Source organism: Accipiter gentilis, chromosome 10 (assembly GCF_929443795.1).
Source record: "Accipiter gentilis chromosome 10, bAccGen1.1, whole genome shotgun sequence".
In the NCBI taxonomy this organism is placed as follows: domain Eukaryota; kingdom Metazoa; phylum Chordata; class Aves; order Accipitriformes; family Accipitridae; genus Astur; species Astur gentilis.
This window is the reverse complement of record NC_064889.1, coordinates 40,611,293-40,638,077: the sequence shown is the minus strand read 5'-3', so window position 1 is coordinate 40,638,077 and position 26,785 is coordinate 40,611,293. Positions and strand designations below refer to the sequence as shown.

Here is a 26,785-nt window from a genome sequence, read left to right as displayed (position 1 = left end):
GGGGTTTCCTGGGCAGGAGCACGGTGCGCGATGCCTGGCACGGTGCCCACGGTGCGGGGCTGGCGATGCTGTGGGGGCTGTGCAGGCACTGGAGGGGCTGTGAAGCACAGGGTGCCCAGGCACAGTCTGATCCTTGCTGCCGGGGGCTCTGCTGGGTTGCAGGGGGCTGCCCACCTCCCAGGAGTTTCCCCTACGCCCTCCCAAATGCAGGCATCACACTCCTCTCCAGCCAGCTGGAGCTGCGGGTTTATTCCCATATCTGGTTCTCACTCTCACGGCCAGTGCCTCCGAGGGAGGCAAGAGAAGGGGACCAGGCACTGCTGGGGTCTGGGAGACCACTGGGTGAAATCCTCTCCCTCCTCTTCCTCCTCTCATACCCTTCCTCGGGCACCTGCTCTGGGCCAGGCTGGGGTCTGCACAGGACAGCCCCAATGTCTCAGGGATGGAGCTTTTAACTCTGTGCCATGGGGGTGAGCAGGACCTCGGCCTTCCTGCTTAGCCCCCCCTCCCCTGATCCCGCTGCGGTTGCAGTAGAAGCACCACAAACCCTTTTCTAACCCCGCAGCTCTCGGTGCCCTGTTCCCGCAGCTCTTTACCCCATCACACACCGCCTCCACCTTCCCCTCCCAAAACTGGGCTGGGGCGAGGCTGGGAGGCAGGAGGGACTCAGTGCAGAGCACAGCACATCGTGGCACAAGCACTGCGGAGCGGGGCTGTGCCACAGGCCAGCCTTGGCTACCAACTCGGCTCCAACGTGCCCAGGGCAATGGGTCATGTCCCACAGTCCAGGGCCAGTTTGCGGCTACACCACGTGCCTGGAGCCAGGAGCAGGTCCTGTCCCTGCAGTGCCTCGCGGCTCAGCCTGGCCGATGGAGCGATGTCAGGGGGCTCAGACATACCTGAGCGCTGGGGCTGTGAGTCACCATGGTGGGATCACCCCAGCACAGAAAGCGGCTCCAGGAAGCCGGCGCTTACGTGGTGCGAACACCATCCCAGCGTCACAGCGAGGGCAGCAGCCAGGGAGGGACATGCGTCATGCCGGGGGCCTGAGTGGCCTCGGGGGTGCAGGGGAGGAAACAAACCAGATCTGAGGTTTTTCATTAAAAAATAGTGCTCTTTATTATAAATTATGGAAACATTTCCTTTCTGAATATAAATATAAATATGTGCAAAGTTTCATCTGAGTTTTGTTTTGGTTGAATTTTCAAGCATGGTTTTGCTCAGCCCTCGAGGCTGGAGGTGAAGATGGAATCTTTATAAAAGACAGTGATTCACGTTGGCCTGTAAACATCCCTTCGGTTAAAAAAAAAAAAAAAAAAAAAAGCCAGAAAAACCCAACCGCTTCTCCGGGTGGACACAGAAAAGCACTTGCGAGACAGTGTGTTCCAGGGGATCCTCCTGCCGCATTCCCATGGGAATCGGTGCCCCCACGGAGCAGCACGGCCAGGTTCTGCAGGGAGCGGCCGGACAGAGGTGGGGTGCAACACTCAGGAGTGACAGTCCAGCAGCAGCACCGGGTCCCCAGGGTGCTCCTTGCAGACGCGGTCACGTGGGACTCTCAGTGATGTCAGGACACGCTGCTTCCCCTCAGGCTTCACGGCATGTCACCGGGAACGTTATCGCGCAGCGTCACCAAACAATGTGCAGTAACCCAGACCACGGGGCAGGGAGAATATTAAGGCTTAGTCCCCTGGTAAATGGCAACGAGGGGAAAAAGGCAGCGACCTCCAAGTCTGGGGCCTGGTGTGAAAGGAGCTTCCACCCACAAGGAGGCAGCAAGAGGTAAAGTACACTACGGGCAAAAAACACTTTCCCCTTAAAACTGAGGAAAAGTGATCAGGCACTAGCTGGACTCCAGTGCTTTCCATTCTCTGGTGGCAGAAGGGGGCTCTTGCCAGGACACCTGGTCCCACCACGGCAGCAGGGATGCGGCTGCCAGGGCGCACATCACCCCGTGCCACGGGTGCCATCCCGGCTGCCTGACCCTGCGGGGGCTTTGCTGTCAGGTTCTCCCCAGCTGCGACGGGGAGGCCTCTGCGCTGGGCGCACTGTAACATCCGCAGTCCGACCGGAGCAGTCTCCTTCCCCACGGAGAGGGGGTGTCACGCTTCCTCAGGGGGTCCCCCCAGCACCAAGGGCGCCAGGCTGTGCTGGCCACAGCATCGGGCCCACGGCGGCTCACCCCAGTCCCCCTCCTCTCCTTCCCAGAGGGAGAGGCTTGGTGTGCCCTGCAAGTCCCTGCACCGGTGGGGTGTTGTGCCTGTCCCCTGCTCTTGTGCTTGTAGCATGTAACCTCGCACCGCCAGCCCCTTAGAGGGGGGCATCGTACTGGTCGAGGAACTCCTTGATGGGAGCCGGCAGCTGAGTCATCTTCTCGTAGGAGTCCAGGTGCCCATTGACGGTCTTGCGGCAGAGGTGCTGCAGGGTGGAGACACTGGAGGAGAGCGGGCGGCTCAGCACCAGGGGGATCTTCTCGCCACCCGAGTAGATGTAGTAGGTGCGCTTGGGGTGCAGGGCCTCCCCCGTCTGCTCGGGGACGGCGCAGGGCGCGGGCGGCATGTAGTGATGTACCAGCTTGAGCACGCAGTCGAAGCGGGGCACGGGCTGGCTGCTGCGAGGGTCGCTCTGCAGGGAGAAGCTGCCGCCCTCGCACTGGATGCGCAGGTTCTTGGTGCCCGACTCCGTCTTGACGCTGAGGGTGAAGAAGTGCCGCTGGTCCGAGCTGTCCCTGATGAGGAAGGTGCCGGCCGGCTCGGTGCTCAGCAGCATGTTGGCCTCGCCGCCCGTCACCGTGCTCCAGTAGAAGCCGCTCTCCTGCAGCTTGCGCACGGTGTTCACCACCAGCTGGTACTCGCTCTTGGAGCTGAACGTCTTGAGGCGCAGGCTGGTGTCGAGGGGGCGGCTCATCCCGGCGGCGGGGAACTTGCTGTGGGTGACCATGGCGCAGGGAGCCAGCTTTGCGCGCTCGGGGTGCTGCTGCCGGGAGCAGCCGCTGCTACACCATCACCTGCGGCAGAGACGGCGGTGAGCCACGGCACCCCCGGTCCCCGGCTCTCCCTTCCCGGGAGCACCGGCATCCCCGGTCCCGGGCTATCGCCCTCCCCCGCAGGGCACCCGCATCCCCCGACCCTGGCTGCTCCCTCGCCGGGGGTGTGGGGGGGTGGGGTGCGCGGGGAAACCGGCTCTGCCGGTCCGCGTCTGTCTCACTCCCCGGGGGGCACCGGCATCCCCGGCTATCACCCTCCCGGGGCGCCAGCATCCCCGGCTATCACCCTCACCGGGGGGCACCGCACCCCCGGCCCCCCGGCTATTGTCCTCCCGGGGCGCCGGCATCCCCGGCTATCACCCTCACCGGGGGGGGGCACCGCACTCCCGCTCCTCGGCTATTGCGCTCCCGGGGCGCCGGCATCCCCGGCTACCACCCCGCTGGGGAGCACCGGCTATTCCCTCGCCACGGGGCACCGGCTCCGCTGGCCCCAGGCTGTCTCCCCCCCCACCCTCCGGCGGGGCGGTTGGGGGGGGGGACGACGACACCGGCATCCCCGGTCCCGGGCTATCCCCTCCTGGGGGAGGGGGGGGGGGGCACCGGCATTCCCGGTGCCCGGCTGTCCCTCCCCGCGGGTCGCACCGGTTCCCGCCACCCCCCTCCCGAGGTCCCGTCCCGGGCAGCGCCGTACCTGGGGCGCGGGTGCCGGGGCCGGTCTCGGCGGCGGCAGTAGTGGGACCGGTGCGCGGCGGCTGGCGGACGAGCGGCGGAGCTGCTGGGGCTGCCCGGGGAGGCCTCTTATAGCGGGCGCAGAGCCCGCCCTCGGGTTCCTGGAACTGCGCGGCTTCTTGTAACGCTCCCCGGCGCCCTCCCGCCGCCCCGCCCGGCCCGGCCCGCCTCGGCGCGCCGCCAGCCACCGCCGGCCCATTCCGGGCAGCGCGGCCGCCCCCTCCCGCTCCCCTTCACGCTCTTTCCTTCTAAGAAGAGGAGAGTCCCGGCCGGCCCGGCCGCGGCCCCCCCCCCGCCCCAGCCTTCCCCCTCCCTCCTCTCCCAGCCGGGAAAGCCGGGTCCGGCCGGGTCGGGCTGCCCCGAGTGGGGCCGCGGGTAGCCCCGGGGCCGCCAGACCTCCCCCCCCCGCCCCTCCCCGGGCCAGGGGACACCCTCACCGGGGTGGGAGTTGTGCCCGCGGGTGGCCCCCGGGGAGGGGGATAGCTGGGGACCGGGGATGCGGTGACCCTGGAGGGCACTGCGAACCCCCCCTGCCGCTGCTGGGGGGGCAGCCGGACCCCGTCCGGGCAAAGGCGTGGGCTCACCCTAATGGGGTGGCTCGGGCCCGGCTGGAGGGTTACACTGCGGGGGGCTGCCGCCATGCAGTGGGGCAGCGGATCGAGCATCCCCACGTTGTGGGCCTTTATTTCAAATACAACGTGCCAGGCTGCCGCTGGCCTCGGCTGTGCTTCCCAGGAGGCCTGTGGGAAGAAAAAACCCCTCGATCTACACATCTGGGGACAATAAGGGGGCGAATCCTCTCCCGAGGCTGTGCCTGGGGGCTCCCAGGAGCTGGCCAGGTCAGCAGCAGCTCAGCCCCGCTGCTGGCATGCCCCGCTCCCGGGCAGCTGTGTCCCACAAGGGCGGCGAGAGACGGTGGTGGCGGTGGCTCTGATGGTGCCTGTGGCCAGTGGCTGGGGACAACGCTGGCTCTGGGAGCCCTGGGATGCTCCGTGCGGTTGGTGCTTTGGCACCCAGTGCAGCAGAGGGCAGGGGCTGAGGCGCCCGTCTGCGGAGCCGTCGCGGGCTGGTGGGGAGCCGCTGCGAGGCCAAGAAGCCAGGGCCCTCCTTCCCCTGGCTGGGTGCCCCCGGGTGGGCACGGTGGGGCTCTGTCCCAAAGGGATTTCCTCATCCCTCAGCCCCGGCTGGGGTCTGGCAGCCAGAGCCAGCAGCCGCAGCACCGGTGCCATGGGAGAGGACCGTGCCTGGCCTGGCAGAGCGGGCAGCGAGCGGAGCCGAGGTGGGGGCCGGGGCCCCCTTCCCCACCTGGTTTCTCTGCATTTTCGTTTGGCAATTGTCAGTTTCGACCTCGAAAACAAACCAGACTTTGTCAGTGGATTTTATTTTAAATAGTTTAATTTGCCCTGGAGGAGCTGCCGTGGCCGCTGCTGCCTCTGCCAGTCAGGAATAAACACAAGAAGAGCAGTTCTGGGAAGTGAGGCTGCGGTGAACCAGCTGGTCTGAAATGCAAACGAGCTCTGGAGCTCTGCCTGAGGCAGGAGTGGTGAAACACGGGGGAAGGGACGGGGAGGGGAGCGGGGCGGGAGGCTCCGGCTGGGGGGCTGCGGCGGGACGGGCTGTCCGCAAGCCGGGGCCGGGCGGCAGAAACGCGGCGGCGGGACCCGCGGCCCCCCCCGTGGGGGGTCTCTGCATCAGTGGGTGTCCGTCCGCCTCACCCTGCCCGCTGTGGGGGGGACACGGCGGGGACCCCGGCGGCGGGGGACAGGCTCTCCCCTCTGTGGCCGTACACCAACGCCCTTCCCGGTCCCCCGGGGGGGGGGGGGGGGGGAGGCGGGGCAGGCGCTGATTCCGCCGCGGGAAGGAGCCGTTTCCCCGGGCCGGGTTCGCCAAGAAGGGGGTGGGAGGGCAGGAGAAGGGCTCTGGGAAGTCGGGGGGCGGGGGTGCGTGGGCTTGAAATCGCCGGGACGGCGATGAAGTTCCCGGGGCTCGGGCTGCGCCTCCCCGAGTGTGCCTGGAGGCGTGGGTAAAGCCGCCCTGCGTGTGCGTGGGCCAGGAGGAGCCCCCGGGCAGCGAGCCCAGACCGAGCCCGCCCCCTCCCCCGCCGCCAGCAGCGGCGTTCGCGTTTTGGAGCGGCCTCTCCGTGCCGCCACCGCGCTCGGCGGGGGCCCGGGGGGGGGGGGCGGCAGCCGCTGGCAGGCCGGGCCGAATAGGTGCAGGCGGTGTGCGCTGCAGACGCCGAGTCTGCCCGCCGGGCCGGGGCCTCCCGGGAGCAGCGGGCTCGGGCAGGGCTGGCGCCGCGGAGGGTCTGCGGGCCAGGGAGGCGCTAGGCCGGGCCGGGCCCAGGCCTCCCCGGGCCGCCGCGCTCGGGCGGGGGGGGGGGGGGGGGGCAACGACACCCGGACAGCCGGCCAGGGGAGGGAGGTGGGCGGCCCGGAAGCGGAACCGCTTGGGCGGGCGCGTCGCCATGGCAGCGGCCGGAAGCGGAAGGCGCGCGGGGCTGATGGCGGCGGCGGCGGCGGGGGGCGCGGCGCTGTGGCGGCGGCTGTCGGCCTGGCTACCGCGGGGCCGCCTGGGCCTGGTCGCGCTGCTCGGCCGCCTCTCCGACCGCCTGTCCCGCGGCCGCGACCGCCGCGGCCGCAGGTAAGCAGTCCGCGCCGGGCGAGGGACCCCGCTGCATTGCCTACGGCCGGGCCGCTCCTCCCCCCGCCCCCCCCCTCCCCGGGTCGCGGTGGGCGGCAGCGAGCCCTCGGCCGGTGTCGGCCTTGCGTTATTCGGGAAGGCCCGGGCGGGGGAAGCGCGCTGCCTCCTCGCCCGCCGCTTCTTTCTCGGCGCGGTGCTGCCCGGGGCTTTCTGCTCCCCGTGTGCCCGACTGAGGCCGATAAAAACGCTGCGGAGGTGCGGGAGGTGACGGTCCTGACGCGTTGAGGGACCCCTCGGCCCCCCGGTTCCGCAGAAGTGGTTGCTGTTTTCCACAGTGAATCAGCTGCTGAAAAGGCAGGTTTGGGTCCAGGCTGGTTCTGCTCCTTAAGCTTGCTTTGGGCTGTCAGTCTGCGCTGGCTGTCCATTTGTCCTTAGGACAAGAGGGGTACTGTATTTTCTCCTTCTTTTTTATTTATTTTACTCCTGCTGTCTTTCAGGTGCTAAACGATATTACTCGTTTGCTAGGGATAGCTTTCCACCTTGGATATCACAAGTGCTGGTCAGCCTCTGGAGCGGCCCTGGCTGGGGTTTAGGTGTTAGCCACGACCTGCCTGGGCTGGGGGTTGTCCCTGGAAGGTGAGATCCCCCCTGCTCCCCATCAGAAAAGAGATGAGAACAGGTGTGGGTCCTGTCTGTGCTGGGGCCACATCTGGCACAAGGCAAGGGGGGAAGAGGGTCGCTGTTTCCAGTGGCAGTCACCATTGTGCTGGAGCAGGTGAATTATTGAACTGTGCACAGAGGGTGTTTTCACCCTCATTTTAAACAGATCTGAGTGCGCCGCTGTGGGAACAAGCGGGCCTTCATTCTTCTTACTGGCATCTTTCTTGGGCAGCTGCGCAGTGAGCAGGATCCAGGAGCTGACCTCTGCAGAAAATTGCCCAAACTCTCCCTTTCCTCTCTCTCCTTCCCCAGAGAGCGGAAGGGACAGGGAAGGGCGCAGCTGTGGGTAGGTAGATTTGCCCTTCTCGGTGCCAGACTGGCTTGTGTGCCCTGCTAAAGGGAATGTGCAGCCGCAGCCTCAGACTGTGGTTCCTCCAGTCAGTCTTTTCACAGCCACGCTGCCCTGAACAGCTTCTACTCTCCTTATTTTTGCACTGCTGCCTTAGTTTTGCTGGTGCTGCTCCTTTTGTGGGGCTGTGCAATCAGGAGCACAATTAACACTAGAAACAAAACAGTAAAAAAACAGAGATGATTGTCTTTCTGTAGAACCACGTCCTGGGTTCAGAAGTGATCAAAGAAAATGCTTTGAAAGAGTCTTTAAAAAGGTCTCTTCCCCCAGTCTTCAGGCATCACTTTGCACTGTGCTTGGTAAGAGAGTGCTAGAAGGATGCTGTGTTGTGTTTTAGTTAGTACAGTGCCTGATACAATCTTCTGGATGAATTAAACTTATTTTTGTAAGGGTAGCATCTCTCGTGTCATAGCAAGTCTTCACTCTCCTTTTCCCCCTGGACAGCAGATGTGCTGCAGTTGTCCATCCTGTTGATTCAGAGCCCTGTATTAGCCTGTACTCTGCTCTATGTTCCTGGTTGAGCCAAGGAAATTGTTTTCAAATTTCTCTTTTGGTTTCATCAGTGTTTTTTAGCATAGATAAACTACTAGACTGAGCCCTGGAAAGAGACAACTGAATTCAAAGACAAGCAATCTGTAGATCCCCCTGTGCGATGACGTATGTGTGGGTGAAAGGACGGCACCATATCCTGCAGTTTCACATCACCTCTGGTTCTGCAGATGAGGTTTTACAGTGAATAAGAGTGTTTCAGCTCCATCATGAGTCTGTGTACCAAACCCACAATTTTTAAAATAGAACACACACAAAAAATCCCTCATTTATATTTAGGGTCAACTTTTTATGCAGAAAAGACTCGAGGTGGTTCCTTTCAGTTCTGTTTTCTCTTTGTGGTTAACTTGATGATGTAGAGTACATGGGAAAGGCTCCCCTCTGCCCCATTTTCTGTTTCTCTGAAAGTTGGTTTGTCGAAATATGGAATTTTGATGATTTCTTCATAACGTTATGTAGTTTCTGACTGTTGTGTGCGTACGGTTGTGTCATACTTGGGGAGTCGCTTCAGCTATTTTTAATTGCTGATGGGTAGAAGCCGCTGCTTCGGTAGATGGTTGCTGCGCCATTGTTACTGTTGGCTGGAGCAAAATACTGATTTATTTGGAAATTATAAAAGCCTTAGGTTCTCAAAACTAAATAAGTTCTAAAATTTCAGTATTGGATTGAAAGATCAAACAGTGTAGATATACTGCAAATTGTGTAGGCAGTAAAAAATCTGGAGTACAGAATTAGTGGCTATCAATACATGCATAGAATTAATCTGAAGGCTCAAACCAAATAGTGCTGGTGATGCAGATCGATTTTACTCCCTCAGCAGCACCGGGAAGGGGCTGCCTGAAGAGCGCCTGGTCAATCCATAAACGTAACATTTGGCTATGTAGAGTGAGGATGCAGTTTAACTTGCAGTTTTCATACTCTTTGCCAGAAGATGGCTTCTTAGAATCATGTTTCTGGAAAGTGGCTTCTCAGCCACTGTACTGGCTTCTAGAAGTATAGTTGGCCAGGACTGACTAACAGAATAATAAGAAAAATATTTATCTCCTCTTGCCCTAAATTGTCATTGTAAAATGTGTAAAATTTGCCACTGTTACCTCAGTGGGAATAATTCCAGGGAATGTAATTTGTAATCCGCAGGGCTAGGTTATAGCCTTGACTTTGTTACTGCTCTGCCAGCCATGCATTTTGTTGTTTTTAAAAAAAAGTATTTTTGGATGGTAGTCTGAATTCATGTAGCTCTGTCTTCCTTGCTCAGTTTGCCGTGTTCACTTGGCAGTAACATAGCAGTGGGTCTCTGCTCCCAGTGTGCAGCCTGTGCCTTGAGATGTGAGTTAGCAAAGATGCGCAAAAGTCCTGGTCAGGTTCTGTAAAGATTGACTAGAATGTGCTTGAAAACCAGTATTTCTTATATTTCTTTTCTGCTTTGATTTATTTTTTTTAACACCTTCTGTGGAATATTTCCATCATTTTTAACAGACTATGTTGATAATCTGTGTAACTTCTGGGTGTCAAGTCTAAGCCTGGCCCACATGATCTGCTGAAAACCGCCATCCTAGGAATTCTTGCACAAATTGACTCAGATTTCTGTTGCGATGAATAGTCAGTGACAAACTAGTGGATTTTCCAGGAAACGCAACTGCAAACTGCCTGGCTTCTGCGTAAGGGTTATTCAGAAACCTTGTGAAGATCCAGTGTTTTATCATTAAGCAAATGAGTGAAATCATCTTCCTGGAATCTGTGGTCATTTGGGCGCTGGATTGTGGTAAAACCTAAAAGTTCTTCGTAACATATTCTGGTAAAGGTCATAATCAAATTTCTTCTTGGTGTGTGGTGGTAGCAGAATGCATCAGGATGGGTCACAAGATGGTGGCTGCCTGTTGGCCCGAGGGACTTGGCGTTCCTCTGGGATGAGACTAGCCGCCTTGGTTCTGTCCTGACAGCAAGTCTGACTCCTGCAAGTAGGATTTGCAGACCAGAATGTTTTCTGTTGGGTTCAGGGATGTAGTTCACTCCGTTGCTCGTCAGTTCCTGGATCTCATGGGAGCTGCTGCTGCTAATTGTGCTGAAATGTGGTTTTGTCATGTGGACAAACTCCTACCAGGGGTTATTGTAAGACTTGATGAATTTGCATGTGTGAAGCCTCCACAGAAGAAAAGATGCCATTTGCTTCTTGTCACCCCCCCTAAGCATGACTGTTAGCAGTAAGTTGGTTTCTTCCTTAAGTGACTTCAAAGGAATTAAATTTGTTCAGAAATTTCTTTTTAAAGAATGAGCTTCCTGCTGTTTCGCTTACAGTTACTTTGACATTTGCAGGAGAAGTCTTGACCTTCTTTTACTACTTGTGCAGAATGCAAGTGGCATGGTTGTAGAGGGCTACCTGATGTTTCTCAGTTGTGGTTCTTGGCTCATACCTGTTGAAATACACTCGATCCTTTGGTATGTTATTCTGGTGCCATGACTTCGTTGCTTTTGCTATGACTTGCACTCAGGCACTTTGCGTGTTGTAGATAATTTTTGGATAAGTTTGAGGGGTTGAGACATTTTTCTGTTTTGTTAAGGAACTTTTAAAGTAGCGTCATTTTTAAAAACATCTTTGAAATAGAAACAACTAATCTTTAGCCCAGCTGAGAACTAAGCTGGACATGACAGTGACTGTTGGCCATGGCAAAACTGATGCGTATATGATAAAGGCAATTCAGAACTGGCTGATTACAGGTATAGCAGGTACTGCAGCAGTACTGCCAGACATCTGATTTGTGGGTGTTTGGGAGAGTTAACATCCTCAGTTTCCAGCTTGTTTCCTTTCCTGTGTTCCTTTCCTGCTGAAAAAGTTGTTTCCCCTCATCTCCTGTGCCAGCTAGGGGAGGGAGCTGATGATGTTAAGATCTGTTCTCCCACCTTTTGCCTATGTTTTTCTATTTCTAGATTTGGCTTTGGTAATTCAGCTGGGATTATGGAAAACTGAAAGCTATCCTTGCCATTGTGGATCCTTTCAATGTATTGGCCCTGGTTGCAGCTCTTTCTTTACCTACTTGGAGGCTGTTTGTGGGAAGCAAAGGCTCCACCATAAAGAATTTCTCCCATCTTTCTTTTCACAGATCATCATGGCTTCTTCTAGCCCCATTGCTCACACCTCCTGTTCCTGTGATCACAGCCCCACCTTGTTCACTCTGTCCAGAAGGAGCACACAGGTTCCAGTGGATCAGGAATCTGGTTCCAGAATTTGGAATCTCCAGCTCACATGTCAAGGTGCTTTCATCCCCAGCTGAATTCTATGAACTCTTGAAGGTGAGTTGTGGGTTCCAAGTTGCAGGAATGGTTTTTGGGGGCAGGGAACTGCAGAGGTTATGGAGAATCATAGACAAGTTGTCAGGAAGGAGCATGTGCAGGTTACTAGTCCAACCTGCAACCTGAAACAGGATTGTTGTCAACACTAGATCAGGTTAGGCAGGCTTTGTCTAGCTGAGTCTTGAAAATGGCTGAGGATGGAGGTTCTGCCTCTGGTCAAGCAGTTCCAGTGCTGCGTCATTTTAGTAGTTTACAGTTTTTTTCTGGTGTCAGCCCTTAACTTTCCAAAGCTGTTTGTGGCTGCTGCTCAGCTGTAACTACCAAGAAGAATTTGGCTCTGTCATCTTTGTAACTACACTTCAAGTAGTCACAGGCTGCTGTTAGACCAGCCCCCCAGCCTCCTCTCTGCAATACAAAACAAGCACAGCTCCCTCAATCCCTCCCAAAGGTCTCTTGGGTCATTACAGTGTGAATCCTGTAATACCGTATCTCTTAGGTAAGTAGTAGGGCTGAGGTGAGAATTTCTTTGTTTAGCTCAGTTGCTTGAGTCTTTTCACGATGCGTGTTTAATGCAAATTCCAGTACTTCTGAAACATGATCTTAAATCGCCATGGTAAGCTGTTGGAGAGCAAAGCTTGGGTGGGCCATGAAGGCAGCAGCTACCATCCCCTGCAGCGTCAGTGGTGAGCACAGGGGAAAGGAGGAGAGCTCTGTAAACAAAGGTCTCTAGGTTCTAGCTAGTTCACAGGATGGGGTACAAAGGATTTAAGCAGTCGTGGAATGAAAACTGTGATTGCCAGTACTGATACAATCCCAATGTTGTAGCTACTGCTTATTAACTGCTCTTGTATGTAATAGTTTTAGCAGCAGGGAATGTGTTCCTCAGTTTTCCAGAAAGCATTGATTTCTTACTTGATTTCTGGATGCAACAATGGTGCTGATGTTGCTCTGTAAAGACCTGTGTGTTTTACATCTTTGCCATTGGTGTGTTATCCTTGTGCCTTTCCTTCTACAAAGCGAGGGAGATGATGCTATGATTTGGCTAAAGTGATTCTCCTCGGGGGAACCACAGCTCTTCTGTGGTCTGGATCATTAGTTCCTAGTGATCACAGAGACCAAGGATGAAACTGAACTTATTTTCTGCTATTCTCAGGTGCAGATAAAAACAGCCAAGCAGCGAGTGGTGATGGCTTCACTATACCTGGGAACTGGGCTCCTTGAACAGGAGCTGGTGAGTGTGGAAAGGGTTTGGGAAGGGATGAAAGTGAATGCAGGAAGAAAATGCCTGCCTTTGCAAAAAGCATCCTGTTCCTGTGGGTACAAGAGGTGTACGTGAGCTACAATTTGTGAGCTTGTAATGACCTTAAAACTTCCATATAGGGATTCACTTCATGTGTGTTTTCTCCTCTCCTTCAGAGTGTTCTCAGGGTTCCTGGCTGCATTTGTGTACTTGGACTACGTGGGGTGGGGGAGGGAGGAATTTGGAAGGGAGGTGCAAGGAGTTTCTGTTTTAGGCCTAGCACAGAGCCATGGAACTACTGAATTTTTTCGTGGGATAATGAGCCTGGATCTTTCAGACTGTTAGAGGTTACTGGTATAGTTTTCAAAGGGTTTCTGCAGAACCATGGGATCATGGGCAATTCTTTTTTCTGGCATTTTCCTTGAACATGATTAGAGTTGTGTGTATGTAGTGTTATGTTTTGTCCTCCAGGCACAGTATGCAGATGCAGTATTAGCTCTCTGCATTTAAGACAGAGGTCAGTTTTCCTTCATGTTGTTTACCTTATCTGTTTCCTGTTCTTCCCTCTAGAAACAAAAGCATTACCTAAGACCTTTAGGGAAGCCTGACCTTGGCCAATTTCTTATGTTAGAATGCAAATTCCACAGCAGGGTAAAGGTGGAGAGTCCTGCACAGGGTTTTATGCCTGGCTTTGTCTGGACTTGTACACAAGTTTTGGATTTGCATGTGACAAACAGCCTTGTAGTTAAGGAATAAAACTGCTTCTGCATTGTTTGTGAACTACCAAGGTTTCTTTTTGATAATGCAAATCTGTGATTTGGGAATGATGTTGGGACTTTTTCTGCTAATATTAATTGTTCTTCAGAGGCTTGAAGAATGTGCGCATGTAAAATCTATGCCCTTTCATGTATTGCTTTAGGCTGATAGAGTAGGATGCCAGTCTGACATATGCAAAGTCTAAACTAGCAGTGTTTTGCACGATTAGGAAAGACTCATACCAGGGTGTGGAAGCTTTCACGACCACCAGCCTCCTGGCTGCTGAATGCTTTCCTTATAAAGCTTTATTTGCTTTCTGTAATGAGTAGAGAAATCTCTCTCTGCAGGTCGATTGCTTAGAAGAAACACTGGAGAAATCACTGCAAGCAAAAGGATCGTCTAACCTCAAAGTTTCCATTCTTCTTGACTACACCAGGGGATCTCGGGGTAGATATTATGATGCTTTGCTTTCTTCAAAGGCTTATTTTACAGTTAGGCTGGATAAACTGTTTTTTTCAGGGAGAGGCTGTCTTGACCAATTGGACCTACTTGCTTAAATTGCATACCTTTCAAAACTGGCCTTTTGTATACCAGTAACTACTTGTTTCCAGAAAATGTTCAAGCTGAGCAGCTTTTCTTCTGAAAACAGGTGGTAGGAGTGAGAAGGGCCAAACTCTGCTCTGTGCAACTTGTGCTTTCTTGTGTAGTTCATCTGTCAGTGCATGTGGTGGCATGCCGTGATGTATCCGCTGTCTGGTGTGATCCTGTGCGTGAAACTCCCCTTGTCTCCCAGGCAGGAAGAATTCTCGAACGATGCTAATTCCATTGCTGCAGCGATTTCCTGAGCAAGTCCGTGTGTCCCTCTTCCACACCCCAAACCTGCGTGGACTTCTCAGGCTCCTGATTCCAGAGCGTTTTAATGAGACCATTGGACTGCAGCACATCAAGGTCTATCTCTTTGATGACAATGTGATCCTGAGCGGGTGAGTCCTGCCTCTTTAGGCCCTTATATGATTCCTTTAGCTGAGGTTTTGAGGCAAGGTATGCATGCTACCAATGTTGTCTGAACTTCATTATTTGCATCTGGTCTTTCTGTAGTGATCATATCAATGCTCCTCTGAGATGGAAGAGTAACCACAGCTCTTCCACGTGAGATTCTCTTACGAAAGAGAGAGTCTTTCTCAAAGGAAGAAAGAAACATTTCTCGAGATTCAAAAGGAAATGGCCAATTTGTACTTTAGTCCAGTTGTATGCAGAGTGAGATCTGTAACCTAGGCTGGGGTGTTCAGGATCCTATGCCTATGCTCTGTTCTGGAGCTCAACTCTTCTTTTTTCTCCTAGTGCAAACCTGAGTGATTTGTACTTCACCAATCGTCAGGACCGCTATGTTCTCCTGCAGGACTCTCCTGAGATTGCAGACTTCTTCACGGAGCTAGTGGATGCGATTGGAGATGTGTCTCTGCAATTACAGCGAGATGATACAGTCCAGATGATGGAGGGGATGGTACACCCGTACCAAGGTAGGAGGGAGTTGTCTTCTCTGGTTGGATGATATGATCCAGAGGAGGAGAGTGACAGCCGGGGTTTAAGGATGGCTTCAACTCCATCCATTTTTTAATTTCTGAGTGTCTGACCATTGTGTACAGACTGGGGGGTGTCCCATATCTGTGCCATCCATTATTAAAATCAAGATTGCTAGAGTTTTGGGACTGGATCTATTAGAGCGTTCCTAGCACAGTGGCTATCACCAGCTAATGTGGCAGAGAGCGCAAAGGCTAAAAGTTCCTCTGTAACTGTCTCATTGCTTCTTCATAAGTCTGCCGCTCATGACCTTAAATAAGAACTTGTATTCCTTGAAAGGTTCTTTATATTTTTTATATTGATGTCTATAATTCTAGATGTTCTGAGTGTACATATTCTGAAAGTTTCATGAATGTAGAGCTCTTTCGGGTAATGAATATTTTGTAGTTGAGTCTATTCTGGGAATCGAATGAATATTGAATTAGGAAGACTGAGAACAAGTGTTGAAGTGGGCAGAGAAGAGCATCTATCAGTCAGGCATCATTGCATCATAAGTTTTTTGTCCTGGCCTTGTGCACTGCTGTGTGATGTAAACTTAGCCTGTGGGCACTGGTTTATTTTGCATGTTCCAGTTCATTCTTGGTTACCATTTTAGGTTTGCCCTGGTCTTTTCATTTTTCAGTGGATTTTTCAAGCTGCTGCTAGTCAAGTTTCTTACCCTTCTTAAAGCTGAATGTTTTTCTTCTGTAACGTAGCTTTGCTAACGTTAAAAAAATCTGGTTTTGAGACTTAAGGAAGAAAATTGTGTGGTCTTTGTGTTAGCTCCTTTTTGTTCTGATATTGGTGTCCTGTCCGTAGTTTTTCCCCACTACATAATAGGTGATGTGTAGCTCTGAACTCTGTACCTTTATGTCTCAAACGTGATCTGTTGTGTTTTTCCTGCAGGAGACAAGGTGGCTTACTGTGAGATAGCAAATCGAAGAGTCATGGAGGTGATCAACTCTGCCAGGACACGACAAGAACTTCTTCATGCAAAGACTTTCCACAGCAGTGAGCAAGACAGCTCCTTGTTATCCCAGCAAGGCTCTCAAGCATCTGGGGGTCTGAAAACAGAACCTGACACCTGGATTTATCCCTTAATCCAAATGAAACCTTTTGGGATTCAAATAGATGAGATGGTGACGGAGACGCTGCTGACAGAGGCTGAAAGAGATGCCAGAATATACCTTAGCACTGGCTACTTCAACCTGACACAAGCTTACATGGACCTCATTCTGGGCACTAGGGCTGAGTATCGGATTCTTCTGGCCTCACCAGAGGTGAATGGTTTTTTTGGTGCCAAGGGGGTGGCAGGTGCCATCCCTGCTGCCTATGTTTACATTGAACACCAATTTTACAGTGAGGTCTGCTACCTTCACCAACAGGAGAGGGTCCAACTGCAGGAGTACTCTAGGGCTGGGTGGACTTTCCATGCCAAAGGTAAGGTGTCTATTTCCCAGGAGGACTTGTTCAGAAGGCCTTTGAGACTTGTGCATATTTGGATTGCGCAGCTAGTGGGGGGATGGCTGGGTCTAGTCTAGACTTAACGTCCAAAATACTCATCCAGCGTTCAAACGTTGCTTGCATAAACCTGGAAGATTTGGATCACTCAGGGGACAACCATGCAAAGTCATGTCTTGCATCTGGATTTCTGATTTGAATGTAGTCCCAGAGATTATAAAGAATTGTCCCTGTGGTGACAGTAAGGCACTGTCTTGATGTGCAACTTGATGTGAAAGAATAGGAGGCATCTGGATGTGTTTATGATCGCAGTAACAGTTGTGATTCAGTTTCTCGTATCCCTCTTGCCAGTTTTCAGCAACAAGAAGCGATGACTGTGTGAGGGACACCAGGGTGGGATCTGTGGCAGAAGCGGGAAGGGAGCTCACTAGTGGTGACTCCCCAGTGGTCCTGGACACAGCAGGTCTTTGTGGGGATGATGCAGGTGTCGAGGAATTTGTACCAGCTCCTGTTTACAGCTGCAGGAAGGTGCAGCATGGTGAATAACTGCACCCATGTGCCTTCTGGGAGCTGGAGGGGAAGTTGCTGAGAAATGAATGTTGCTTAACAAATGTAGTTAATAATAAACAAAAATAACTAATACCACCATCATGATATTCTGTAGAAGACCCTAGGTTCTTTCTTGCTTGATAGATTGTGTACAGCTTTCACAAGCTTAGTGCCACCTTGACCAAAGCATGAATATTTTCCCCTGACTGGTTGTTGCTGGTTGTCTCTCTAAATTTCCTTCCAGAAAATGCAGTCCTTGACTCTTATGTTCTCCTACTTTATACACAGTAGTAAGTGTTTGATTGCTCAGTAGTGGATTTTAATAATGCAAATAGCTTAGGAAGTCTACTTAATTGAGGATTTTTATTTTTGAGGAGTCTGATGCATGTGACACCTTATATTGAGGTTCTTAAGGTCTTCCCATGTGGAGGTGCACCAGTGGAACACCTCACAAAATGACTTGGTCGCATGGTCAGGCATGCCCTTGGCTGAGCTGAGACATCTTTGCTGTGTTCCACAGCATCTTCTGTTACTCTAATCTTCTGCAAGCAGAGCTCTGCACCGTGTCACTGTGTTACTTCCTGTGATGGCTCACTGGTCCCCTAGGACAACTCTATTACTGTAAGCAGTACCCAGTCTGGCACTAATTAAGATGCAGGTTTCCCCAGCCGGCATTGCAGTGTGCTGAGGGGCATTTCCATTGTTTGCAGCTGGAAGGATGCAGCCCCTGGGGCTCTGGGCTCCTGCCTGTTCCGGAGTTCTCCCGTTGTTTGTTTTAAGACTAGCTGTTAATGACTGTGGGAATGCCTCTATCTGCCCTGCTTCCTGCAGGGCTGTTCTGAAGAAGGTTCAGAGGTGGTAGGGAGAGAAGGCTGCTGAGTAGGCCTTCTCTTGACTGAAAAAAAACATGACTGTTACTAGGCTGCTTCTATGTCAAAACTACAAACCTTTCTAACGAGTGTTGTGCCTCTCTTGCAGTGAGATCAGTAACTAGTGCAGTAAACCCCTTATCTCAATCCAGGGCAGCCTGAAGGAGGTGCCTGCCTGGCTGGGAAGTCCTGTGTGGTCTGTCTTCCAGGAAACACGTGCTGAAGCGATCTGTGGTTCGCAGGTTCCCCCTCTTGCTGGGCACTGCTGACTCCGAGTGGGATTTTGTGGTTTGGCACTGATTAAGCTAGGAACGCATGGGCTGCTTTTCCAAGCTACCAAAGTGCACGTGGCAGTCTGTCCCTTTTTGGGCCAGCACTTCTTGTGGAAGTGCTTTGGGCTCTGTCTTCTGTATGGTATTCTCTTTGAGAGAGGGATACAAGACATGAAGTTCAGCAGCTCCTGTGCTTGGCAGGAGGGACAGAGATGTTTGCTGCCTTGTTTCCATTTCCTCTTTGGAGTGCTGGAAGGATCAGCTTGTAGCTCCCTTCTCTGGCACGCTCTGCCCTTTGGCACATGTTTGATTCACCCGCCTTCCTTCTGCAGGAGTCACACAGTGTATGTGAAAGAGGACAGGACAGGGCAGAAGAGGGAAAAGCAGGAAGCCCTGGAGACAGATGAAGGGCAGCTGCACTTGGGATCTGGCTCCTGGAAGAGGATGTGAGATCTCTAGCAGCCAATAGTGCCCGTTAATACTTCCTTCTTGGGCTAAAGCAAAAGAGACCCCTTAGTCTCTTACAGGACCTAGCTGATTTACACCAAATGCTGTGGTGCTGTGATTGCTGTTTTGTAAACCCTTCCAGCTCCTCTTAAAATATGTCATATCCTCATACACAACTTCCAGCAGTGTGTGTTCTCACCAGGGTTATGACCGTCCTTAGGTTCCTTCAGTGCAAGTGCAGTTGTAGCAGCCCAGTTCAGAGCACTGCACAGCCGTTGTTCACGTGTGAGTAGGAAATGCAAACCTTTGCAGTGAGAGAGGTTTTCCTGGGTGTAACATCGTGATGCCTACCTGCAGCAGTGCACATCTACCCGTCTTCTGCTGCATTTCTGGGTGTGGTGGTGTGGGTGACATAGGTACATCCTTTAGGAGTAGGGTCCCTTCCATGGAAGTGTTGGGTGACAGAGTGCCGGGCAGGTGCCTGTTTGCTCCGAGATAAACCTGCATTACTGCTATTGAATGGCGGCTGGGAAACTGCGCTTCCCCTTTCTGGAAAGGTGAGTCACTGTTTGAGCAGATCCTGCCAGGTGGCCATAAAGCCAGAGAGACTGTAAAAGCTTTAGGGCTGCCGCATGACCACTTAGAAAGAGTGGGGAAGCGTGTTCCTCATAGCTGCTGCCCAGGCAGAGCTCTGGCCTACTTTTGGGAGCCATGTGCGCAGTTGGGCCGGGGCACCACGCAGCCTGTGGCAGCCATCCTGTTTGGTGGCAGAACTTGCCGAATCTCCGCCACTTGGGCACTTTTTTGCAGCTCCTGGAGCCCTCTGCGTCGGCACTCCTGCCCTTCTGTGGGTGGGGGTGAGCCTGTGGAGGAGTTGGTTGTGCCACTGAGTTATGGGCAGTGCCAGTGCTGAGCCAGGAGGTGTAACTGAAAGTGGCAGCGAAGCTGCTGACTGTGTGCGGTGTGGGGGTGGGGAGGAGGTTACAGGAACCAGCGGTGAATCGGCAGCTTCTTACTCAAGGCATTCTTGGAACTGCTCTGGGGTTGAGTTAGGAAACCTGCTTCTATTTTAAGTACTAGGTGGTTTTTATGCTACAGTTTCTTTGTTGTAGTCTTTGCGTGACTTGCAGTAGGGATAAGCCATCTATCGGGGACCTGCCCAGGGCTGTTCTAAGCACTTGTGCTGTGCCAGGTGGAAAGCAAACACTTCTTGGGTCCATTTATACACAGAGAATGGCTGTATAGACTCTCCTTGGCAATAGTCCTTGCTCTCCTGAGGCATCCCTAGCTGTTCTTTCCTGCCGTGCTACAGTGGCGTGCTTGAGAATAGTATGGGGCTTCCATCTTGCGCTTGAAAAAACTGTCCTGAGTTGTATCACACTTGCTCTTGTTGTTGCACTGGCAAAGTTGTGTGTGAACTGCAGTGGTGAGTGGACTTGTGAGTCTTGCATCCTGGCAAGAGTTTGATTTCGTCTTTGGGTGGGTCCTCAGGAAGTGAGTGGGTGAGAATTTGCACTTCTCTTACAAGTCTTTAGTTCATGTGAATTCACCTGTCAGAGCAGGGAGATGCCTCTTCATGTCACTGTCTTGTGTAGTCTCAGGAGAGAGGTTAGTCACTGTGCAACTGCACTGCTTCCAGTTCTGGAACTGACTGGTCCAGGCCTGGCTTGTCTTCCCGGTGCTTTGTTGCTTGGTATAGGTTTTCCTTTACTGAAAAACTGTTTGTCTTATTTCAGTGTTTCTGAGATATGCTGCGGTGTAAAATGACCTCTAACTTAATGATAGTAACTCATTCTAGATTATTTTGGGGGTCCTTCATGCAGTGTATTTGCATTCTTAAGAATGTGTCCCTAGGGCGGCACCGAGTGTGCTGCAGCCCCCCTGTTAAGAGCACACAAATTTGGATAATGCAAGCTGTATCTCAGGATTCATACAAAGCTTTACAAGACATGCTAGACCATCTGCAAGGAAGCTTGCTTTGTGTTGTGAACTTTTATAGTTACTGTAATCTAACATGTTTAATTCATTCTAAGTGAAGTGAATTGTGTGAGGCTACTCCGGTCGTTTCCTTGGTCTGCCACACTTCCTTTCTTCTCCTGTTTTTCCTGCAGGTCTTTGGCTGTACTTGGCAGGAAGCGATCTTCCCTGCCTAACTCTGATTGGCTCTCCTAATTTTGGATATCGATCGGTTCATCGTGACTTGGAAGCTCAGGTTGCGATAGTGACAGAAAATAAAGCTTTGCAACAGCAACTCCATCAGGTGAGTGGCTGATTAAGGGGAGATAACATGGATATTGTGTGTCTTGGTCACACAGGGAATGCTGATGACGCAGTTGCAGTAAAAACCTACAGCTACAATAATTCAAAACCTTCTTGGGCATAGGAAGTCTCAAGGAGCTGTCAGTTAAGTGACTATTGATGAGATGCCTGCTGCAAGTGCCTGTTTCTGGGAAATGGAGGCCATAACGGGAAAGAACATGTGTCCCCAGTGAACTCGAGTATCGCAAGTGCTCAGGCACTGGATGCTGAGAGACACAGCATTCAGAGAGGATCTGCTGGCTCTCCTCTGCTCACCGATCACACAGCACGTTCTTGGGCCTTAGACCCAATATTTGGGCATTGCCAAGGTTGTTGCACCGTGCTCTAGGATAATGAGGTCAGGCCCTTTGAATTGCTGATCTTGGACTTCTGCAGGATTTTGCTTCTCAGGCATTTGGGAAATCCTTTGTAGGAATATAAATGCCAATCAGTTAGCTTTTGGGTGGCTGCCCACAGGCTGTGGAGGTGAACAAAGGCAGGGGATCTTAGTGTAGTTTCTGCAAGAGGAGGATTTCTGGGCTGGTTGGATTGCCCATGAAGTTATATGACATAATATGATCTTGAATAATAATAATAATAATAGAACATTATATAATCTTCACACAAACATTTTTTTTCAGTGGTTTAATGTTCAATGTCCCAGTTTTTGGTTTTGGGTTTTTTTTAATGAGGTACCTGGGACTGCTCAGGACTTTTGCTGCTTCTCTAAATCTTGTCTGGTTCTCCAGCTGTCTTGACTCTGAATCTTCTGCTGGAACTGACAGTGTCCCAAGTAAATTTCTCATGTAGTGCTCTGATACAAAGCAAATTGGTTTGGTGCCTGTGTGTGTGACTTAGGGATCTCAAAAATGTATTCCGTTAAGCCAAGTCCTGGCAGAAGAAGGCACAGTTGTCTTCAAGATCAATGGGAATTGCCCTATTGCATCAGGGCTCTTCCACAGGATGAGTCAGAGTATATCTAATCAAAAACAATTCTATTACTGGAAGAGCTGCTTGAATATTTCAATTCATATCTTGCCTCTACTTGTTTCTAATGGAAGGGGAGAATCAATGAAAATATGACAGAGGAATTTTCTCAAACAGTGCTGCAGTGATCTAATTTAAAGGGCTTTAAACCATTCCCATTTGCTGGAAGCTGATTTTGAGATTGGCTGTTTGTTTACTGTTCTGTGACCTTTGTTTAGAAGACTTAATACAATACTGGTATGCTGCCATGAAATCACTTTGCCTATGTAACATTGAGTTCCATTTAAAAAATGCGTGGTAAGATTTGGGAAGAAATTTGAGTGGTCTGGGTATCTTTGGATGCTCCACTGAATGAGCTGAACTTCAATTCAGAAAATTGGTCTCGGTTCCAGTGATCAGATGACGTCACTGTATCAGATGACTGTGGTGCAGAATCTTCACAGCAGGGCTGACTATAGTTCTTGGAGCATTTGGGGATTCTAAAATTAGACTGATTTGGCACGCAAATGTCTTCCTTCTGTTGTAGGTTTGTCTTTTTGGTGTTACTTTCCAGTGCTTGGTTCCTGCTTCCCTGTTCCACCCTGAATTTAAACAGTGCAGGGTATTTTCTGTTGTTTGTGACAGCTTAGCTAATGAAAAAAAGATTATGAACAGACTTAGAGTAGATGATCTGCTCCTTGTTTGCCTGCAAATCTAGAAACCTGACTGGCTTTGATAAGAAAACCGCTTCTACCTTTGATCAAACAGCTGCTTTCACGTGCAATGCGAGCATGTATTATCATCATGATGGTTCATTTCCTCCTTCAGCAGTATACACACTGGAGAAGCCTAAGTGTTTCTGGTAATTTAGTTGAAATCATGACTGCATATTCATTTGAAAACACAGCACTTGAGTTGTGTCTAGAAAGAGCTGCGTAAGCCAGTCTCTTGAGATTATGGTAAGGTTTCCTTTTCTGGCAATTACAGCGAGGGATTTAGGATTTTTCTGAAACTGAAGTTCAGCTCTCTTGCAGCTGTGGGGCTCAAAAAAGCAAAACCTTCTGCCTTTGCTCTTTGTAGACTTTAAATTGCTAATTCTTGAGGTTGGGTTACTGAGCACACTGATAGTCATCAAAAGGTAGAGTGCTGTGGCAGGCGGATGTGAAGGACAGATCCTGTGCTAGCTCCTTGGTGGCTTAGTTACTCTCTGAGTTGTGCTGAATGGAATGAGACTCCTATGTTCAGGCTTGTGGGAGAAATGATGCATCCTTTTGGCAGGATCCGTGGCCAGTTTTATCTGAGAAATTGCTTTTCTTAAAGGCCATTATATAATTTAACACTTAGGATTTACTCGGATGATGTTTCTTTCCCTGTATAGGAGCAGGAGCAGCTTTACCTCTGCTCAGGTGTAGTCTCATCATCAACATTTGAGCAGCCTAATCGTTACGTGAAACTGTGGGTGAAGCTGGTAACACCTCTGATCAAGAATTTCTTTTGAAAGAAGAGAAGTTGCTGCTTTGGGTGAGTTTTCTGCCATTCTTATGGGGAATTTATATTGCACTGACTGCAATTAATAAGTATGGTACTCTCTGTCATGTGGAAGAAACAGATGATGGAAACATAGATGATGTGAGGAGAAAACAGACATCTCTCTTTTCTTCTGGGGTGCTTGCCACTGACTAGAATCATTGCTCAATGCCTATATTGAATTTCATCTACTAGAATTTCTGGAAGGGTCAATGAAAGAGAACCCATACAAAGGTATTTGCTATGCATAGAAATAAAACTTCCATTTTTGAAATGTCCGTTTCAGAGTTTTGTGGAGAGGGACTGTGTTTATTTTATCTTGACTAGCTAATAGAAAACATTGTTGGAATATTTAAAATGTTCTGTCTTCTTTTTATCTCATCAGTGCTTTGCTTTAACCTTGTAGGTGTTGGTTAACAGGGGCAGTTGGTTTTGCTTTTCTGCTTTGTACAGTGTCCTGGATTTGCCTGGCTGTTCAACTGCCCAGTAGCTGGAGCCCTTCTCAGCTTTGTGGAATTGCTCTTAGATTTTTTTTTTTTTTTTTTTTTTTTTTTTTGGTGTGTGCTGTGCTCATAGTCCATGCAGTTGGCACCTAAGTGTGTGCCCTTGATGCTGAGCGTTCATGCATCCATTTTATTTACGTAAATGTGGCCTCCATCTCTGGGGTTGTATATCTGGCTCCTTCATGTTAAGATGTGTTGCAAGTGTCTTTCATGAACTGTGGAGAGGGCATGAAAGGACTCTTGGTGCTGATGTGATTTTTAGATGTTACTTGCTGAAAGTGGGAGGCTGAAAGCGTAACACATGTCCTGCAAAGAAGGTGGTTGGGAAGCCAGATAAAAATGTGTTAGAGTGCAGGCTTGGGCTGCCCTGTGGGTTTCACTGGTGGAGTATGTGCAATGTGTTCTGATCTTGTCTTGCCAACAAAAGGGATTTCTGGCACTTGAAAAGGCTGATGGTAAGTGTAAAACTTAATGGTAATTTATTTTAAATGCTACTACTTTGTAAAGAAACAAGCAGCTCTACTTGCATCCCCTTGTGGCTTTTCTTACCACTAGCTGTGAGGGAAGTTTTATGCAACTGTATTTTAGAACTAATTGTTCAGATATTTCACAGAGTGGGATTTTGCTGAATTATTTTATGCTAAAAGGACAGGCATTGGCTTCCATATGGTGGCGAGAGCAGATCTAACCACCTAACAGGTGTTACTGCAGGTACAAATTATTTGTTGTGAAAGAAAGGGTAGACTAGACTCTATAACCTAGAAATAGAAACAGACATATTTCAGAGATTGATCTGTTTGCAGCTCAACTTTCTTTGGGTTGTATGGGTTGACGTGTTGGTGAACTGGGTCAAATCTGTGCCTTTCTTCTTCCATCTGGTCTAAACAGATACATGCTTCCATGCAGGAATGTGTCATGCACACGGCTTGATGAATTTCTGCTCACAGTTAGCACTGAGTGATCAAACAAATAGCTGTGGAAAGACAGAGAGCTATGAGAAGGAAAGGAATCTGGATAGTTGCATGCAATTGTTCCGTTTGGCTTCCTTTGGTGGTCTGGCTCTAAACCAGCACTTTATCAGAAACCACCAATTGAAAACCAGTATCCATCATGAGAAACTCCATGTATTGTAAGAGCAGTCTCCACATGACAGCAGTTCCAGCACTGTTTTTATTGATACTTTGCTAAAATAGTTCTGGTACAATCAAACTTAGAATAAGTTACACAACTTTGAGGTTTTTTTGCAAGTAAAAGCATTTGCTGTTTGTTTTCCATAGTCATTAAAATTTAGACCTGTAAGAGCAGAGCAACAGCGGCAAGGATCCACTTAGCAGCTTTTTCTTTTGTCTTTAGGTTAAAGGTCCAGACATAGGTGGGACCTCGCATCCGTGTCTTATAGACAGGACATTCATAGACATTCTTGGTGTCCACGCGGTCCACGGGGATGGCTCTGATGAAGATGACTGGCATCATGGGTGTCAACTCCTTCAGTCGAGCATCTGCGATCACACCAGAAGGGATGTCCCATTGAGCGCCTGCAATATTATGAAACTGTCAGGGTCCAGCTACCCAGCAGCTTTTTCACTTAGAGGGGGCTGTTTTCATAACTATTAATGGGTGGGAAGGAGTTGCTCTAGCAGCACAGTTGAGGATAGAGTATGAAAATTGGGTAGCCATGGCTTAGTAGTCATTAGGGCTAACATGTTATCATCTCACTGTGACTCATGAATGCATTTTGCCTTACTGTATGTGGGATGTCTAAATAAATTCTCTCCCTACTCATCCCTTCAGTACCAGCTTTGCATGAAAGTTGCAAAGCTGAAGGTAGAACTTGACCCGTGGTGGGAGCTATGATAAGCTGTCCTGTGTGGTCTGTGCTCTTGTTTAAGTGGACTCCTTTGGTGCTCTGCTGATACTGCCATCTCATTCCCTCTCATTTTTTAGCAGTAATTATTTTAGGTTCTGAGTTTCCTGATTTGTCTTGCTCACACATCAAATAAGAGCATAATATATTTATTCACTAGAACCATCTAGCTTCAGACAGCCCAGTCCTCAGGTTCGTGATATACAGTCATTTTCCAAAAACCAGTTTCTGCTTTGTGAGACTCTGTAAACTGGATGGGTGCTGCCCTCAGCTGGCGTGTCTGACATTAGCGTGGAATAAAGGCTCCGCTGCTTGGGGCTTTTGCAGAAGTTGTACAAGTTCAAATAAGCCAGTGAATACTAACACCTGTTCTGTTTGTAAGAATTTTTAAGGCTGAACTGGGCTTTCTCTGTGTCTGAAACATCTCATAAAAGATGCAGTCTTTTACCTTCCATGAATAATCCATGCACATAGGAGCCTTCTCTGGGTGGAGCTGTTATATCCTCGCGGTTTTTCTTGGTCACTTCCACTGAAAGACACATCTTGTCCAGTGGCCATTCATTTCTTCTGGCCATGGACTGCATGATAGCAGTGAGGAAGGACTGGGGATTGAAGAATCCTGCCAGCCACACTGTTGCAGGCAGCACAAAGTCCATTGTCCAGACTTCCAGTTCCTGGAAAACAAACCCAGCAAGGTACTTCAGAGTGAAGCATGGCCTTTGAGCAGCAGAATACTACTTTGAGATATGACATGACAAAAAACTGATGCTTCACTGTGCCTAACAGCTTCAGATAATCTTCCAGATGGGGAGACTAGGATGGAGGTGGTCTGTGATGAATAAATAGCAGATTTCACTGCAGCAATGAAACTTAAAACTGTTAATTTGGATTGCAGTAAATACCTATTATTTTTTTAACAAAGCCACACTTTAAATAGATGGTTTTATTAAATATTTTTTTCTTATGAGACATACAAAGTTATGATGGGGTTAGCTAATATTCTTTTGAAACAGTGATATCCTCTAATGGTGAATTGTTTTCAAACTTCTGCTCTCATTCTTGGGGTAACAGGCCATTTCAGGTACTTCAAACTGCTTAAATTAATATTGAAAAATAAACCAGTTAACTACTGTACACTGATGGAGGTGATTCCTGGTCTTCTGTGGTATCTGCTTGCACCCTAAACTTTAACTTTCACAAGAAATCTGCTCA

At 50.4% G+C, this 26,785-nt stretch overlaps 4 protein-coding genes across 5 annotated transcripts in view; 1 reads left to right on the top strand and 3 right to left on the bottom strand.

Annotated features, from left to right (window-relative positions):
- Positions 1-1,100: 1,100 nt before the first annotated feature.
- SOCS3 (suppressor of cytokine signaling 3) lies at positions 1,101-3,754 on the bottom strand. The gene is made up of 2 exons (XM_049811917.1): positions 3,678-3,754; positions 1,101-3,007 (listed from the first exon to the last, which is right to left on the bottom strand). Exon 2 carries the CDS (start codon positions 2,938-2,940, stop codon positions 2,311-2,313), a length of 630 nt encoding a protein of 209 aa, XP_049667874.1. The 5' UTR covers positions 2,941-3,007; positions 3,678-3,754; the 3' UTR covers positions 1,101-2,310.
- Positions 2,996-6,181, bottom strand: LOC126044107 (translation initiation factor IF-2-like). Its single transcript, XM_049813385.1, has 3 exons — positions 5,431-6,181; positions 3,678-3,767; positions 2,996-3,057 (listed from the first exon to the last, which is right to left on the bottom strand). Exons 1-3 carry the CDS (start codon positions 6,179-6,181, stop codon positions 2,996-2,998), a joined length of 903 nt encoding a protein of 300 aa, XP_049669342.1.
- PGS1 (phosphatidylglycerophosphate synthase 1) lies at positions 6,180-26,707 on the top strand. The gene is made up of 10 exons (XM_049811879.1): positions 6,180-6,355; positions 11,072-11,261; positions 12,415-12,492; positions 13,605-13,704; positions 14,051-14,240; positions 14,599-14,777; positions 15,724-16,257; positions 20,527-20,675; positions 23,058-23,200; positions 25,063-26,707. Exons 1-9 carry the CDS (start codon positions 6,180-6,182, stop codon positions 23,175-23,177), a joined length of 1,716 nt encoding a protein of 571 aa, XP_049667836.1. The 3' UTR covers positions 23,178-23,200; positions 25,063-26,707.
- The window catches only part of DNAH17 (dynein axonemal heavy chain 17), a 38,518-nt gene continuing 36,645 nt past the window's right edge, over positions 24,913-26,785 (bottom strand). For both annotated transcript variants that reach the window (XM_049811864.1, XM_049811863.1), the window contains 2 exons: positions 26,022-26,247; positions 24,913-25,244 (listed from right to left, as the gene is read on the bottom strand). In XM_049811864.1, coding sequence (XP_049667821.1) covers positions 24,997-25,244; positions 26,022-26,247 — 474 coding nt within the window. In that variant the 3' untranslated portion in view covers positions 24,913-24,996. The remainder of the gene's footprint in view (positions 25,245-26,021; positions 26,248-26,785) is intronic.

Coding starts and splice junctions, on each gene's coding strand:
- SOCS3 (XM_049811917.1), bottom strand. CDS start 2,940: ATGGTCACCCACAGCAAGTTCCCCGCCGCCGGGATGAGCCGCCCCCTC.
- PGS1 (XM_049811879.1), top strand. CDS start 6,180: ATGGCAGCGGCCGGAAGCGGAAGGCGCGCGGGGCTGATGGCGGCGGCG. Junction 13,705..14,050: donor CTACACCAGGGGATCTCGGG/GTAGATATTATG, acceptor CTTGTCTCCCAG/GCAGGAAGAATTCTCGAACG. Junction 14,241..14,598: donor GACAATGTGATCCTGAGCGG/GTGAGTCCTGCC, acceptor TTTTTCTCCTAG/TGCAAACCTGAGTGATTTGT.
- LOC126044107 (XM_049813385.1), bottom strand. CDS start 6,181: ATGGCGACGCGCCCGCCCAAGCGGTTCCGCTTCCGGGCCGCCCACCTC. Junction 3,768..5,430: donor TCCCCCCCACAGCGGGCAGG/GTGAGGCGGACG, acceptor CTCCCCGGGCAG/CCCCAGCAGCTCCGCCGCTC. Junction 3,058..3,677: donor CCCCGGCACCCGCGCCCCAG/GTACGGCGCTGC, acceptor GCTCCCGGGAAG/GGAGAGCCGGGGACCGGGGG.